The 12,111-nt window shown below is 51.3% G+C and overlaps 1 protein-coding gene across 1 annotated transcript in view; it reads left to right on the forward strand.

The window, feature by feature from the left end:
* LOC103189754 (nesprin-2) overlaps positions 1–12,111 on the forward strand; it is a 39,641-nt gene that overhangs the window by 12,246 nt on the left and 15,284 nt on the right. The window contains exons 13-17 of the mRNA XM_042338156.1: positions 444–605; positions 1,033–1,224; positions 2,513–2,632; positions 2,816–3,016; positions 10,155–10,316. Coding sequence (XP_042194090.1) covers positions 444–605; positions 1,033–1,224; positions 2,513–2,632; positions 2,816–3,016; positions 10,155–10,316 — 837 coding nt within the window. The remainder of the gene's footprint in view (positions 1–443; positions 606–1,032; positions 1,225–2,512; positions 2,633–2,815; positions 3,017–10,154; positions 10,317–12,111) is intronic.

Here is a 12,111-nt window from a genome sequence, read left to right on the forward strand (position 1 = left end):
ACTCTCCCCTTGGTACAGTCATATACCCCCCCCCAGGTACAGTCACACACCCTTCCCCAGGTTCATTCACACACCTCCCCCAGGTAGAGTTGCACACCCTTCCCAGGTATAGTCACACCCACCCCCTCTCCCAGGTATAATCACACCCACCCCCTCCCCCAGGTATAATCACACCCTCTTTTCCAGGTACAGACACAAGCCCTGCCCCAGGTACAGTCACACCACCTCCCCCAGGTACAGTCACACCACCTCCCCCAGGTACAGCTCACACACCCTCCGCCAGGTACAGTCATAGCTCCTCCCTAAGTACAGTCACACCCCCACCCCAGGTACAGTCACGCACCACCCACCAGGTACAGCTCACACCCTCCCCCAGATACAGTCACCCTCCCCTATGTGAAAGGCCTGGGTAAATGTAACTTGTTGTGTGCTCTCTGCTCCAGGCTGGTGCTGGTCAGGGTGAGGCTGTGGAGCTGCTGATGGAGAGAGACCTGCAGTGTGTGATGCTCAGGGTGAACCGATGGCTGGAGGGGGCAGAGGAGGCCCTGAGCTCCAGCTCTGTGATGTCTGTTCAGGAGACAGAAGCACAACTGTCATATCAGGAGGTGAACCCCCACCCCCACCTTCAAATCTAATCATGGGGTTCAGGGGGGGAAGAGAGTTTTATATAGAATAACAACCCCCGGGGGCGAATTACAGGCTATTATATGCTAAATGACTCGCCCCCTGGGAGTTTGTTTGCTCAGCTGAGTGTCTGACATGTGCGGAAATCCATCACAGTGCTTAAGAGTTTCCAAACCCAACTGAGGTTTCCATGTATTCTCCCACCTACGCATGGAAATCCCCTGGGAGTGAGTTACAGGTTCTCAGGGCGTGGGGGTGGGTGTGGCGAGGGGAGGGGGCCGGGAGAAACATACAGAATAAAACCCCTGGGAGTGAGTTGGAGGCTGGGCATTATTCCAGGTGTTAGGGGGTTAGTCTAGGAGGGTGATGGATAGGCCTCGCTGTTACCCTGTGTGTTGTGTGTTGCAGAGCGAGGTGCCGGTGCTGGGCAGCCTGTGCTGTGAGCTGGAGAGGACCAGGGAGCTACTGTCAGTGCGGAACCAAGGGCCGCCATCCCTCTACCTGGCCAGCCTGCACAGGAGGCTACAGCGACTCCACTCCATCCTGCAGACCAGGTGTCAGTCTCTGCGGGCCAGAGCCACCCACAACTCACAGCTACAGGTATCTGTCCCCACCCACAGCTACAGGTATCTGTCCCCACCCACAGCTACATGTATCTGTCCCACGCGTTCCCCCACTGCACGGCTCCCTTGGACTTGCATGCCAGGTTTTAATTCCATGAATGTTCCATGAAATGCTGATTCCTGTCCTGTATCCCTGTCCTATAATAATAATCTTTGCATTTGATACAGTGCCTTATCACATCTTCTAGATGTCTCAAAGCACTTCACAGGATACACTGTAAAGTGAATTGACTGTATATTTGTGGGTGAAACTCGGCAGCCAATTGCGTACAGCAGCGTCCCACCAACAGTTGTGGATTGAGTTACAGATTGATTGACCAAAATATTGTTTTTATTATTTGAGGGATTATTGCCCCTGGAAAGTGATCCGCCAATCGACTAACAACCAGTTTCCCAATGACTGCTAGGTAAACAGAGGTTTGTGGAATAAGGAAACTTATCTACGGTTTTCCCCTGCCCGGGAATTGAACCCGGGTCCTCTCGCAAGGCGAGCGCTCTAACCACTGAACTACAGGACTCCACAAACAACACCGTAACCCCTTTTCCTGTAACTCAAGCTCTGGGTCGCTGCCCTGCGTGAGGGGACGCTATATAAATGCAAGTTGTTGTTGTTATAACCTCTGTCAGATTTACCACACACAGGGAACCGGCAAATCCCACCGGCTCATGGCTGCCTCTGGAACACCGTCTGGATGCCCATCTGTTTTTGAGTTCCATGGAGTCCGTGTGGTGTTCCAGGCAGCTGGAATGCCGTGCCGAATGGCTGGTCCCGTATCTTTAGTGAATGTTAGACGTGCCAGGCGGGCAGTGATCAGCTGAGACCCGCCGCATGGCTCAGCATGTCTTTAACCCCTCGTGTACCATGGTGTGGCTCTGTAACTCCGCAGGCGAGGCTGGGGCAGGCACGGGCCTTGTTAATGGAGACAAAGTGCCGTCAGCGGCAACGGCTGCAGGAGGCGAGTGGCTGGAGCCCTGCCGAGCAGCTACAGGTAACTAACCCTAACCACTGTAATCCTGCCCCCTGCTCCCACTTAAGAACTAACCAGCAGCTGCACCCGGCTCAGTGTTCACTGTATGGAGTGTGAAGCGGTTATAAGAGGGTGGGTGTGAGGGGCGGGTGGGGGAGAGGATGGGTGTGAGGGGCGGGTATGAGGGGTGGGTGGGGGAGATGGTGTTTGTGAAAGGGTGGGGGGTTGGTGGCAGAGGGTGGGGGGTGGGCGCTGGTTGCTCTGCCCACGTTGGCTGATGTTGGCTATTGGCTGCAGGTGGTTGCTGACCTGGAGCTGTTGCTGGAGCCACAGGAGGAGGAGCTGCTGGCACTGAGCGGGGAGGCCAGCCATGTGCTGCTGGGCTCCACGCTGGGGCAGGACATCAGCAAACTGCAGGTACTGATGGCACATGACCAGCGCTCGTCACCCCCCCCCCACCGCCACCTCGGGCACTGGCCCCCACCCCTCGGCGCCCACCCCTCTGTTATGTGGATGTTATGTGCAGAAGATGGGGCAGCCTTCGCTGGCTCTCCTGGGTGTGAAGAGAGGGTGTGATGGCAGCTTGTGTGTGTGTTGAAGGAGGAGCTGGCCAGGGTGTGTGTGGAGCTGGCTGCCCGGCGAGAGGGTCTGGCACTCGTCCTGGCCGCTAGAGGGCACTGCGAGCAGCTGGTGCAGGGACTGGCCGCCTTGTGTGACTGCGGCCGCGACAGACTGGACCAGGATCCCAGCCTCCTGACCAACAGCATCAGCCGTCTGCGGCAGCACCTCCAGCAACACAAGGTACCGCTCCATAGGACCCGCCCTGCCTGCTCACACTGTGTCCCTCCCTCCATCCGCGCTCTCTCCATCCGCGCTCTCTCTCTCTCTCTCCATCTGCTCTCTCTCCATCCGCACTCTCTCTCTCGCCATTCGCTCTATCTCCATCCGCGCTCTCTCTCTCGCCATTCGCTCACTCTCTCTCTCTCTCCATCCGCTCACACTCTGTCTCTCCATCCGCGCTCTCTTTCCATCCGCGCTCTCTCTCTCCATCCGCGCTCTCTCTCTCCATCCGCTCTCTCTCCATCCGCTCTCTTTCCATCCGCTCTCTCTCTCCATCCGCGCTCTCCATCTGCTCTCTCTCTCTCTCTCTCTCTCTCCATCCGCTCTCTCACTCTTGCCATTCGCACTCTCTCCATCCACACTCTCTCTCTCTCCATCCGCTCACTCTCTCCCTCTCCATCTGCTCAACAACAACAACAAGATTTCATTTATAGAGCGCCTTTCACGTCGGGAGGACGTCCCAAGGCACTGGACAGTTGGGTCAGCAACCGAGCAGGAGGGAAATGGTCAGGGTGAGGGGAGGGAAGGGAGGGAGCGAGGAGGGGGGGAATGGTCAGGGTGTGGGGAGAGAAGGGAGGGAGCGAGGAGGGGGGGAATGGTCAGGGTGAGGGGAGGGAAGGGAGGGAGCGAGGAAGGGGTAGAGAGTCGAGAGGGGAGCTGAAGGCACAGTCAAAGAGAAAGGTCTTGAGATCGGCCTTGAAGGAGGAAAGGGAGGAAGCGGCGAAGGCACTGGGGGATGGAGTTCCAGAGCCTCGGGGCTGAGAGGCTCACACTCTGTCTCACCATCCGTTCTCACTCTCTCCCTCCGCCTTCTCTCTGTCCCTCCGCTCTCTCTCTCTCTCTCTCTGTCTGCACTCACTCTCTTCCCTTGTTGGAGCGCTCTACTCTAGCCCCCCAACCCCTGCCGGTGATCTCTCCCGGGGTGCTGCACTGTTCACTTCAGTGGGTCCAGTTTCCGATGAAGCTGTTTCAATCCGTCATGCAATGTTTTTGTGAGCAGATCAGCCCTGCTCAGATAAAGCCCATATACAGGGGAAGGCGGCGAGGGCTCCTTTGGCAGTGTAACCATTCTCCTTGTTTCACCCACATTATTCCAGGTTGTAGCCAATTTTGAAACATTTTGATGTGATAAAATGCTATAGAATTACTGATCTAATCTTGTACAATGAAATTAGAATCCATGAACTTGATGCAGCGTTAGGGAATGTTGAAATGTCTCAAAGTGCTTCACAGACAAAAAAGGGTCGGGACACTTGTTATAGGGCAACACAACTTTTTTGCCCACAAGTCTCACTTTGTGGGAGAGTTTCGCCCACAGAATACACAGTGACTACACTTTACAGTATATTCTGTGAAGCGCTTTGAAACCTCTTGAAGACGTGATAAGGCGCTACATCAAATGCAAGTATTATTATCATTATTATTAACCATGTCCCACACACAGCCATGTAGTGAATGAGCAATTATCTGGAGGATTCTTAGCCTGGACATGGGGAGACTCTCTTCCAACAGGGACATGACTAACGCTGACTTGACCATGCTGCTCTCCCCCAGTACTGCAAGCAAAGCAGAGGTGAACAGTGCAATAGCTCCCAAATGACTTAGTCACTGTCCAAGACACTTAGTCAGTGTCCAGATTACTTAGTCAACATAGACTGAAATATGGACACTATCCAAAAAGACTCAGTCACGGATTCTAATTTCATCACGTCACTGCAGATCAAATCATTCAGTAGATACATTCTTGACTTTGATCTACCAGAGCATTATAGACATTAATACCCTTCTGGCCTTAGCAGTTACTGCTGTATCATTAACAGCCATATCAACACACTTTGAAATGGTCTTGTAAGCTGCTTACTCAGTGAATAAGGTACATGGTAGAATCTACACAGGTGGAGGCCTGTAGCTCAGTGGTTAGAGCACTCGCTTTGCAAGCGAGAGACCTGAGTTCATTTCCAGGCAGGTCAGGGCGAAACCTTGGGCAAGTTTCCTTACTCCACACAGAGCCTAATAATAATCCCTCCAAAAACCAAAAACAATAATAAATTGGTCATTTTCAATCTACGACTGTTTGTGGGACATTGCTGTGCGCAATTGGCTGCCGCGTTCGCCCATAAATATACAGTCAATTCACTTTACAGTGTGTTCTGTGAAGCGCTTTGGGACGTCCTCCCGACGTGAAAAGCGCTATATCAAATGCAAGGATTATTATTATTATTATTATTATTATCCCCAGGCTGTGTGTTCCTGATCTCACGCTGGACACATTGGGCTTCAGCCATCAGCAGCAACAACAACTTGTGTTTATATTGCGCCCTTCATGTCGGATGGTGTCTCGGAGCTTAACAGTGGCGGAGCCCGATGCTGAGCCAGGGGGAGGGGGAAGGTGACCGTAGGTTTGGTCGAAGAGGAAGGTCTTCAAGTGCGACCTGAAATGGGGAGAGAAGGGGCAAAGCGAAGGGATTGAGGAGAGAGTACCACAGCTTTGGGGCGTAGTGGCTGAAAGTGTCTGGGGGACAAGGAGGCGCTGGAGCCAATCAAGTGGAGGCAGCAGGGAGTAGTGTAGGGAGAGAGCAGGTTGGGGAGAGAGAGAGAGAGAGAGTGGGGGGTGGGGGGGGCTGTCAAGGCGTGAAGGGATTTAAATGCAAGAGTGAGGATCTTGAAATCGATCCGCTCTGTGACTGGGAGCCAATGGAGTTTGACAAGGACTGGGGTATCGGAGGTACAGAGTTTAGTTTGGGTGAGAATGTGGGCGCGGAGTTTTGAATGAGTTAATAGTGGAGCAGGGGAGACCCGCGAGGAAGGTGTTTCAATAGGCAAGGCAGGAAGTGACAAAGGCGTGGACGAGGGTTTCAGCAGCTTATGGAGTGAGGTATGGATGGAGGTGGGCAGGAAATGTGGCAGAGGTGGAGGAAAGTGGTCCTGTTGTGGGGTATGAAGGACAGCTGGGGGTCGAACCTGACCCTAAGTTGCTCACGGGTTCGGTGAGTTTTAGGGAGAGATCGGGTAAGGTAAGGAGGTCCGAACTGCAGGAGAAGACGTAGCCGGGAGCCCAAGTGTATGGCTTCCATCTTGTCAACGTTCAACTATAGGAAGTTTGTGCTCATCCAGGCCTTGATATCTGTCAGAAAAACTGACAGTGGACTGGGAGACGTAGTTGGAAGAGGAGAAGTAGAGTTGAGTGTCATCCACATACATGAGGAAGCTTACCTCACGTCTGTGGAAGACATCACCGAGAGGGAGCATATGGATGAGGAAGAGAAGAGGGCCAAGGATGGATCGTTGGGGTACCGCACAGGTGACCGGGTGGGAGCGAGAGGAAAAGCCATTGAATGAGATGAAATGCTGTCTGGGGGTTAAATAGGATTCGACTCATGCGAGTGAAGTCCCACTAAGGTGGATGACAGAGGAGACAACAACAAATTACATTATATATCGGGAGCATGTCCCAAGGCGCTGGACAGTCAGGATTTGGACCGGAGCAAGGAGTTGGGTTGGAAGGGGTGGAGGGCAGGGAGAGTAAGGGTAGGAGGATGGCTGAAGGCGTGGTTGAAGTCGAGGGTCTTGAGACGTGCCTTGAAGGAGGCAAGTGAGGGGACGAGATGAAGGGACTGTGGGATGGAATTCCAAAGAATGGAGTCAGAGAGGCTGAAGACCTGACTTCTGATGTTGTGGCAGGCCGGGTGGGTGACGTGGAGCTGGATGGAGCCTGCTGAGTGGAGGGAGTGGACAGGTTGATATGGGTCCCCGCCACGAGGCCAGTGTGAGATCCCCGGATCTTCTGCTCTGTATGTTTCTCCTCACTGACAGACAGCTTACAGAGAGCGAGAGGGAATCAGGTCAGCAGTTGGTGTCCCAGGTCTCTTTTTGCTATCTCCGAGACCCTGCAGTTTGACCCCAGGCAGTAAGTGTAAGTGGTGCCCGGGGAGGTCCTGGTATCTGGCCGGGAGTTATCCCCGGCTCCAGCCTGTACCAAAGTGGAAATACTCGCAGCTTTACAAAGGTGTGTTTGGCTGGAGCTGTAGTTCTGCAGGGATTAGAGAGTGAGCGGTGAGGAGAGGATTACTGGGCTGGCACTTACTCGCGCTGAGGGGACTGTTTCATAACTCAATCTAGCCAGGCGGCAGGATGTGGCCCCAACTCTTGAGTAATGCACATATCACACGTTGTAATTCAACCTTCACTGTCTCCCTCCATCCGCCTGCCTGTGTTTCTCAGAATGCTTACCTCTGTGTATCTCTGTATTTCTTTCTCTCTCTGGGTCTGTAACTCTCCGTCTCCGGGTCTATCTCTTGATGTCTCTTTGGGTCTGTATTTCTCTCTGGGACTGCATCTCTCTCTGTCTTCTGTATCTCTCGGTGTCTCTCTGGGTCTATAATCTCTCTGTATCTCTGGGACTGTATTTCTCTCTGCCTCTCTGGGTCTGTATCTCTCTCTGTCTGTCTGGAACGGTATCTCTCCTTGCCTGGAGTGCAGCCTAGACTGAGCTCCAAGTCCTGATGTGGGGTTAGAACATACAGCTTTCTGATCCAGAGAAGAGAGTGTGACAGACTGACTTTTTCACTGATCTTTCCCCTCAAGAACCCGGTGCTGACTGACAGGGTGAAAGTCTCCAGTCTTTAGCTGCATGTGAAATTAAGTAGAGCAGCCCTCAGCAGTACACAGCAGAGGTGTGAAGCCGAGATGCTGGTGCCTCACACTAACACGTGCCATTATCCACTCCTCAGTCAATGTGGCTGTGCCTAGACCCTGCCCCAAAATTCCCACCTCCCCAAACTCCTGAGGCCGCGACCCGGGTGTCCAGAGCCAGGAGACAGGTGTGCTGGGGCCAGGGCCTGATGGGGTTAACACTGATCTCCGAGCAGCGAGAGAGATGCCAGGTTTCCATTTGCGCTTGCTCGGCTGTTAGTTCCGTCGCTCGGCCGGTGGCCAAGTGTTTTACAAGAACCACATGTTGCTCAGTCAGTCAGTTATTCAGTCAGTGCACTGTGTGTCTGAGCTTTTCATTTAGAATATTCAGGAGCAGATTTTATTTGGGAATTTTTAAATTAAGTAGGTATTGGTTTTCAGCACATGAATGGGGAAACAGGCCTCGCTCCCAATCATAAATGTGAAGGTCACCTTCACACCACAAACAGCCTGATCTTAGCAACTGGCAGATCTCAGGCAGGACTGAAGCCCCATTATAAGCAGGGGCAGAGGGCGTCTGCAGGGGCAGAGGATCTTAACAAGTGCCGAGGGTCTCTGCAGTAGCAGGGGGTCTCCACACCGGCCATTACCCTGAGGACGAAGGTCCCAACAGGTCCCATCCGTGTCTATCCAGGTGAACGTTAGAGTTCCTGTCTCACTGATTGTAAAGAGAAGTTTCTCTCTCCCTGTGACCTGGCTGTGAATCCCCCCCAAATAAAAGTGGTCACTACTCCAAGGCTGGGACTTACTCCTGATGTGAAAGGTACTATACAAGTGTAATTTTGTTGTTATTGTTAGAGGGATGTTCTGCACAAATCGGCTGCCGTGTTCACCCACAAAATACAGTTTACAACACTTGACAGTAAACCCTGTGAAGCGCTTTGTCCCCCCAATGTAAAAAGCGCAATATGAAATGCCAGGATTTTTATAAAGCTGAAGAGCCCTAGTTTGTTTAATCGCAAGACGCAAATCTCACGTCTATAGCTGTGTCTAACACTGGGGAAAGCTCCTCCCTGGGTCTAACAACTGGGCATCCCCTTGGTCCCCTCTTAGAAGTGACTGGCCTTATTCCTGCCTGATGATATTCCTGCTTGCCTGGTAGATTGTGGAGCTGAACAAGATAGGTTACAGGAGGGTTGAACATACTTGGAAATTGGGCAGATTGGTGGCAGATGAAATTCAATGTGGAGAAATGTAGAATACTTCACATGGGGACAAAAAATCCTGGAAGGGAATATTGTTTGAACGGAAGGAAAATAATATGGAAAATGAAAAAGACCTGGGGATCCTGATTAACAATAAATTGAAGCTCGCCCAACGATGCTCTGTGGCAGTGAGTAAAGCAAACCAGATGTTGGGATGTATGAAAAGATTAATAGCAGCCAAAATAGTGGGGTAATCCTGCCACTAAATCATTGGTGAGACCATACTTATACTGTGTACAGTTCTGGTCACCACAGTACAAAAAGGATATTGGAGAAATCGAGAAGATACAGAGGAGGGAAACCAAAATAATTGAGGGAATGGAGGGACTGGACTAGGAGGAGCGACTCAGTAAATTGTGTTTGTTCACACTGGAAAAGAGAAGATTGAGAGGCGACATGATTTTAAGATTCTAAAAGGGCAAAACAATATAGATCATGACAGGTTGGTTCAACTTGTCCAGAATAGTAAATCCAGAGGACACGGCCTGTGATTGAAGGGGGTAAATTCAGAACGAATCTACGCAAACACTATTTCAGTGAGCGAATAGTGAACCTGTGGAACAGGCTCCTGAGGTTGAAGCAGGAAGTGTTGATTCTTTCAAACACAGATCAAGAAATAACATTCTTTTAGGAAATAATATGAGATATCATAGGGAGTTTGGGACATGTGTGCATGCAACCGCCAGGAAGGTGGAAGGCAAACTAGATGGACCTTCTGTCTTTTTTCTGTCTAGCAGTTCTTATGTTCTCATGTTTGGGGGAGGTACAGTATTTGAGGGCAGGAGAGGATATCGTGGGTTTGACATGGAGTGTGGTTTCCAGGGTGTAGTTTACAGTGAGTCAACGTTTCGGGTCCACGACCCTTTGTCAGAACTGGGGCATTTTGGGAAGGGCTAACAAGAGAGGGGGGAGGCAGGGCAAGGAAGACAAGGGAGAAAATGGGGTAGAGGGACAGGGGATGATGGGTTAAAGAGGTGTTAATTTTGTATCATTAACACCTCTTTAACCCATGAAAAACCTCTCCCTCCATACATGACCCAGATCTGATGAAGGATTGTGGACACGAAACGTTGACTCACTTTCCTTTCTGCGTAGATGAGTGGTGACCTGCTGAGTGGTTTTGTTTTCAGATTTCCAGCATCTGTGGTATTTTGTGTTTTGTGGTTTACGGTGACCGATTCCCCTGTTGCTGTCATGAACAGCTGTTTTTCAGGAGCCTAGAAAATCATCGGATTCGGCTGGAAAAGATTGCCGAGAAAGTGCCGGAGGTTGGAGTGTCCGGGAAGGAGCGGCTCTGGTCAGAGCTGAGCGTGCTTCAGTGTCGGGCTCGGCAGCACGGCATCAGGCTCGAGCGACTGCTGCAGGTACAGGCCTGAGCGTGGGCAGGGGCACCCCCAGCACCCCACACCCTGGTTGGCTGGGGTGGGGGTGTGGGCACTGGCAGGCTGGGGGCCTGGGGGAGGACTGGGCTGGGAGGTACTGGCTGAGTGGGGGTGGGGATGTTGGCTGGCTGGGCGGGTGGGTGCTGGCTGGCTGGCTGAAGGGCTGGGTGTTGGCGGGCTGAGTGAGTGGGTGCTGTCTGGCTGGGGTGCTGGGGCTCCCACGTTCACTGCTCAGCAAGGCAATGAGGTGTCAATCCCCAGTGCATATCCTGCAGGAGACAATTGGGGAGCTTTGTTACCCACGGGACCAGATGTGACAAGGAGAGACTGAGGCTGGGGCCAGCAGCAGGAGGTTATTGTCACACACTCTGTCCCCGGGTGTGGACAACAACATGTCGGGAGGACGTCCCCGCGTCTGGCTCAGCTTGTGCTCTTGTAGGGACTGAACACCCCAGGTTTGAGGACTCTCACAGAGACGTTACAGTTTCCCGTCCAATCCGAAGTGAATCGACTTACACAGACTGACTGAGTCAGTAGTATTTCACTGGAATTTTTAATTAACAAAGTCCACAGCTAACCAAAAAGATCTAGATTTTCTGCTGTAGTCTTTGCTACAGACAGGAATACCTGTTACAGGTGGAGGTGAGGACATTTCAGTGACAGTTACGCTAAGCCAGCTCTCTCCTCTCAGTTCCCAGAGCAGCCTGGCCCCACAGTCCCTTCCTACAGACTGCTCACCACCTTGGTTTTCTCACTCTCCTTGTTTTGAGTTTCACACTCCACTTCCCAACACTAAACACAAGTGTGAAAGACACAATAAAGGTGGAATATCAATAAGAATTAGCGTTGTTTGCTGGTATCGGAGCCTGGGGCCAGAGTGCATTGATCGGGAGAACGAGGCTGATTTTGGAGTCCAGTTGCTTAGTGGTTGGAGCACACGCCTTGCAAGCGAGAGGACTTGGGTTTGATTCCTGGGCAAGGTGAAAACATTAGGCAAGGTTCCTTGCTCCACACACCACTGTTTACTTGGAAGTAAGCAGGAACCCACTTGTTAGTCAATTGGCAGATTGCTTTCCTGGGGGTAATATTCCCTTAAAAAAATGATATTTTTAAAAATAATAATTTGATCACTCAATCCATGACTATTTGGGGTACTGCTGTGCGTAATTGGCTGCCGTGTTTCAGCCCACAAAATATACAATGAATTAACTTGACAGCATATTCTGTGAAGTGATTTGAGACATCTTGAAGATGTGTTGTTAAGGCTCTGTATCAAACAGTAATAATAATAATCCCTCCAAAAAGCCCAATAATAAATTGGTCATTTTCCATCTACGACTGTTTGTGGGACATTGCTGTGCTCAATTGGCTGCCGCGTTCGCCCACAAATATACAGTCAATTCACTTTACAGTGTGTTCTGTGAAGCTCTTTGGGACGTCCTTCCGACATGAAAAGCGCTATATCAAATGCAAGGATTATTATTATAAGGATTATTATTTCTCTGATCTCCCTGGTCTCTGAGGAAGCTCATTCACAGGTGTTAATTGCTGTTTGCTCTGGCATTAAACGCAGGACCTCGATTTTCCCTTTGAAACTGGTAACAATGATCTCCGACTGAGTCTGAATGAAAAGAAAATTGATTTTTTCCATAGCTATTAAGCCACTTTATTAGATCACAGAAGCCCTTTTCATCTTCCCCTTGCTTCATGTATCAATCTGTCTCCTTTTAAACTTCCTGGTTGTTCTACCTCTGGGCCCTTCCAGGGCTGGGTGTTC

This window comes from Callorhinchus milii, unplaced genomic scaffold (assembly GCF_018977255.1).
Source record: "Callorhinchus milii isolate IMCB2004 unplaced genomic scaffold, IMCB_Cmil_1.0 Scaffold9, whole genome shotgun sequence".
NCBI lineage: Eukaryota > Metazoa > Chordata > Chondrichthyes > Chimaeriformes > Callorhinchidae > Callorhinchus > Callorhinchus milii.